Here is a 4,657-nt window from a genome sequence, read left to right on the forward strand (position 1 = left end):
CCCCCCTGAGCCTCCTTTGCTCCAGCCTGAGCCCCTTTCCCAGCTCCCTCAGCCGCTCCTGGGGCTCCAGCCCCTTCCCAGCTCCCTTCCCTGCCCTGGACACGCTCCAGCCCCTCCAGGGCTCTCCTGCCATGTCCCAGAACTGGACACAGGGTTCAAGGTGGGGCCAACCTGAGGTGGGGACAAAGTGCTCAGGGTGTGGCCCTCACCTGTGGCTGCTGTGACACGGGGCTGTGTTGGACTTGGTGGGAATTGTGGAGTTAACAGGTTTCTTCTGGGTAGCTCTCAATTTAGAATAGGGGATAAAGGAGTGGGGAATTTGCATCTGAAGACAAAAGTCCTTTGGTTCCTTCTTCCAGGTCCCTCAGCCCTGGCTGTCCCTGGCTGCAGGGAGGGCTCAGGGCAGGGCCCGGGCTCTGCTCCGGGGCCCGGCAGCGGCACCAGAGCCACGGGCAGGGCCTGAGCCCGGCAATTGCCCTGCACAGGAGGCAGAACTGCTGCCCTGGGCAGGGCCCGGGCTGGAACAGAGCCCAGAGAGGGGCTGGGGCCTCCTCCCTGGGGATGTTCCAGAATATCCACACTCCTGGGCCCTGGGCTCTGGGATGGCCCAGAGGTGGGAGCAGGTGGCCACTGTGGGCCCTTCCAGCCTGACCCATCCTGGGATTCTGGACCTTTCTAGAACAAGGTAACAACTTGTGACCGACTGAAGTGGCCCAAGGCCGCTGCCAAAGTTCACTGAGGGTGAAAGCAGCTGGGAATGGCTCTGGTTTGCCAGTGGGGGCAGGAGGGGTATCCAGAGCTGGAATTACAAACCAGGCCCTTCGCGCTCTTGCGAGCTCTTCCCTCTCCCCTCTGGAGCAGCAGCTCCCATTGTCTCCTTTTCCCTCCCCACGTCTGTGGGACTGGAATTAGAGCTGGGCTGTGGGACTGGAATTAGTGCTGGCTGTTGAGGAAAAAATGTTGTGGCTCCCAAGTTGGGAGCCAGGCAGGCCCATTTCCTCTGTCCCCAAGTGGGCTGGCTCTGAGGCAAACCAAGGAACCTGTGTCTGTGGATCTCTTGGTTAGCAGAGTTCAGCCTATTTTTAGTTTGGGTGATGGCTTTAGGCAAGCCAGGATAAACCATGGCATTTTTGGGAGAGGGAGGATGAGAGGGGTTACAGTGACAAGCTTTCCAACCCAACAATTAGTTGATGTTTTCAGAGTATGGCCACAAGTGGAGAAGGTTGCAAATTTTACAATCCTGAATGTAGAAATCTGTGGCTTTCTTTTCTTGTTCTTTCTCTCTGGTTTTGTGTTTAAATACACAGGGTTCGAATCTTTGGCTTCGTTGTGTTTAGAAACTGCACCTCACGTTGGCCTTGCAGCCACTCGGGGAATGTGCTGAGTGGAAAAGAGACAAAAAGCTTCTGTGTCATTTGGGGGGAGAGGGATGGAGGGCAGGGAGTTTACCCAACAATATTTAATTTAATTTAATTTAAATCTATATGGAGGTTAAGGAGGGTTTGTCAGGGGGGACCTCACTGCTCTCCACAACTCCCTGAAATGAGGTTGTGGAATGGGCATGGCCTGGAGGCTGCCAGAGCTCCAGGAGCCTTTGGACACTGCTGCCAGGGACACAATGGGATTGGTGGGGTGTCTGTGCTGAGCTTCCAGCTGAGCTCCTGAAGAAGGTGCAGGTCTTCAGCAAAGGGATTTATTGCAGAAATAACTTTGGTTATTGAGATATCAGCGGGGAGCCACGTTCTGCTTCCTGCAGCGGGGTGGTGGCTGTTTCCTTAGGGATGTCAGGAGAGCTGTGGGGACACCGAGGGGTTCCCTGGGGATCTGAGACCTGGGCCAGGGACAGCAGCCAGGGAGCGGCTGGAGCTGGGCCAGGGCAGGGTTAGGTTGGATTTTAGGGAAAGGCTCTTCCCCCAGAAGGTGCTGGGCACTGCCCAGGCTCCCCAGGGAATGGGGACGGCCCCGAGGGTGGCAGAAGGCTGTCGACAGCAGTGCCAGGGATGCCCAGGCTGGGATTGTTGGGGGGTCTGGGCAGGGCCAGGGGCTGGGTCAGTGATCCTGTGGGTCCCATCCAGCTCAGGATATTCCATGATTTCTCCAAGTGTTCCACACGTGCAGTGTAAATAACAAGATAAATGAATGTGTGCTAATTGTTGTCTCCATATCAAGGATTTATGTTTTTCCCAGACTGTTCACTTTAAATATTAATGAACAATTAATATTTAAAGGACCAAGGACCCCAAAACTGTTGCCAATCCATCATTTTCCTTTGCTAGGATTATTTACTTGTGCAAGGCTCAAACCAAGTGATTCCAGGTGAGTTCAATCCAGGAACCATTTCCTTTTTGCTGGGGCCCGACTTGGAAATGGCAAGAAATTTTGCTGAGCTATTGTCTGCTCCTAAAAATTCTCTCCCTTAATGCTTCCACTTTGTCTTCCTGGGTTGCAGCACCACCTCTCCAAGTGCTGAGCTGTGCAAGTACAGGTGTCCCTTCTACTCTATAAAATAACCAGATTTCTATGAATTTCACACTTTTCTTTCTTTCTTTTCAAGCCTGAGACAGCTGCCGTGCTCAAACGCACCGTTGAGGCTCTGATGGAGAGAGGAGCCATCGTGAGGAACCTGGAGAACCTGGGGGAAAGGTCTCTGCCTTACAAAATCTCCAAGCACAAGGAGCGCCACAAGAGAGGCGGGTACGTGGTGATGCCTTTTCCTTAAATCCTTTCAGTGCTGCTCCCGGAAAATGGACATCAGGAACAACCATTTGGTCTTCCTCGTGCTTTTTGGGGGTGCAGGTGGGACCTGGGAGGTCTCAGCAAGGCGGTGTGGGGTCGTTGGGGGGTGTGTGTCCTGCTTTGGAGTGTTTTGTGTGTTTTGTTCTGGGTGGTGTCAGGTTTGTGTTGGTTTTCAGTGGTGTTTTTGTAGCCCCAGGTCTGCAGGACTTTCCCCAACATAAACAATATTAGTATTTTTTAAAATAACTATTTTTAGGCTGTTTACTGATAAGAGCTGAACTTGAATTTGCTTGTTGCTGCTCAGCAGGATGGGTTCTTTTACTCCAATGTTAATTATCAGTTGTAGGTGCCCTGTAAGACTTGGTTGTGTTTCTAGTACAGTTTTTGGGTTTGATAAGGTCCAGAATCATGGAATGGTTTGGGTTGGGAGGGATTTTAAGGCTCAGCTTGTTCCAACCTGGCCTTGGGCACTGCCAGGGATCCAGGGGCAGCCCCAGCTGCTCTGGGCACCCTGTGCCAGGGCCTGCCCACCCTCCCAGGGAACAATTCCTGCCCAATCTCCCATCCAGCCCTGCCCTCTGGCACTGGGAAGCCATTCCCTGGCTCCTGGCCCTCCATGCCTTGTCCCCAGTCCCTCTGCAGCTCTCCTGGAGCCCCTTTAGGTTCTGCAAGGGGCTCTGAGCTCTCCCTGGAGCTTCTCCTCTCCAGCTCTCCCAGCCCCTCACTTAAGGCTGTTTCAGGTAATCCCATGTTTTATGGAAACACAATAAATGGGAATTACCACTGGGCTGCCCCACAGGGCAGAGGGAGGTGCTGTGGGTTCCATCCCCTGCCCAGGGTGGTTTTGCTCCTCGAGGCCACCTCTGAAATGGCTGCTGCCTCTCCCAAGGCCTGGGAGATGTTGCTAAGCAACCCCCACTGCTGGGGCCGCCTCATCCAAATAACAATTAACGAGCTCCTCCTGATCCTGCAGTGATGCCTCTGAGTGGAACAGGAGCTTGGCCAAGCCTGCTCTTCCTTGAAGAAGAAGCTGAGGGGACTCCAGAGCTGCAAAGGCCTTCTTGGATCCCCTTCCTAGAGGTGACTCCTGGTTTCACTCCCTCTTCTGAGGTCCTTGTGGTGCTCCTGCAAGGTGGGGATGGTGAGAGCTGCCAGGGGAAGGAGACTGGGAGAAAGGATGAGGGGAATGTCCACCATGCTCCTGTTCCATCAGCCTGGGAAGAGAAACTTCAGGGAGACCTCAGAGCCCTTTCAAAACCTTAAGGAACCCTATAAAAAGGAAGGAAGGGGGACTTTCTCTAAGAATATGCAGTGACAGATGGGGGGAATGGGTTCCCACTGCCAGAGGGCAGGGTTAGATGGGATACTGGGGAGGAATTCCTGTTTGTGGAGGTGGGGAGGTCCAGGCATAGACCCCCGGAGAAATGGCTTCTCTTCATCTCTGCTCCGTAGTTCTGGAAATCCTGTTTCCTGTCTTCTCTTTGCCTGTTGAGGAACCCACAATCTGGCCTGCAGAAGTGCTGCCACCCAAGCCAAAATCTGTCATGCAAACTCCACTTCAGCACCCAAAATCGGTGGAACTTCATCCCTCTGCCTTAGCTCCCCACTGGTACAAGGAGAGTAACACCAGCTCCTGGTTCTGCCCTTGGAAAAGGCTTTAATGTTTATAAAATGCTTCTGCTCCAACAGCAGGATGAGGTAATCACTAATTCTGTCTTGAGACAAGAATTTCTCAGCTCCCAGGGGCATGCAACAGGATTTCATCCCACATTGCAAAACCGGCAGGGTCAAGGCGTGCTTTGAAAAAAAAACGCACGGAGCAGGAGAGCAAAACAGGCAGGGGCACAATGGCAGTGCCTGAAGTGGAGTCATGGCCTGGCTTGGGTTTGGAGGGACCTCAAAGCCCATCCAGTGCCAGCCC

General features: G+C 53.4%; 1 protein-coding gene across 1 annotated transcript in view; it reads left to right on the forward strand.

Moving 5' to 3' along the window:
• The window catches only part of MRPS6 (mitochondrial ribosomal protein S6), a 43,693-nt gene that overhangs the window by 27,553 nt on the left and 11,483 nt on the right, over positions 1 to 4,657 (forward strand). The window contains exon 2 of the mRNA XM_008640671.2: positions 2,555 to 2,694. Within this exon, the coding sequence (XP_008638893.1) occupies positions 2,555 to 2,694 (140 nt within the window). The remainder of the gene's footprint in view (positions 1 to 2,554; positions 2,695 to 4,657) is intronic.

This window comes from Corvus brachyrhynchos, unplaced genomic scaffold (genome assembly GCF_000691975.1).
Source record: "Corvus brachyrhynchos isolate BGI_N302 unplaced genomic scaffold, ASM69197v1 scaffold149, whole genome shotgun sequence".
NCBI lineage: Eukaryota > Metazoa > Chordata > Aves > Passeriformes > Corvidae > Corvus > Corvus brachyrhynchos.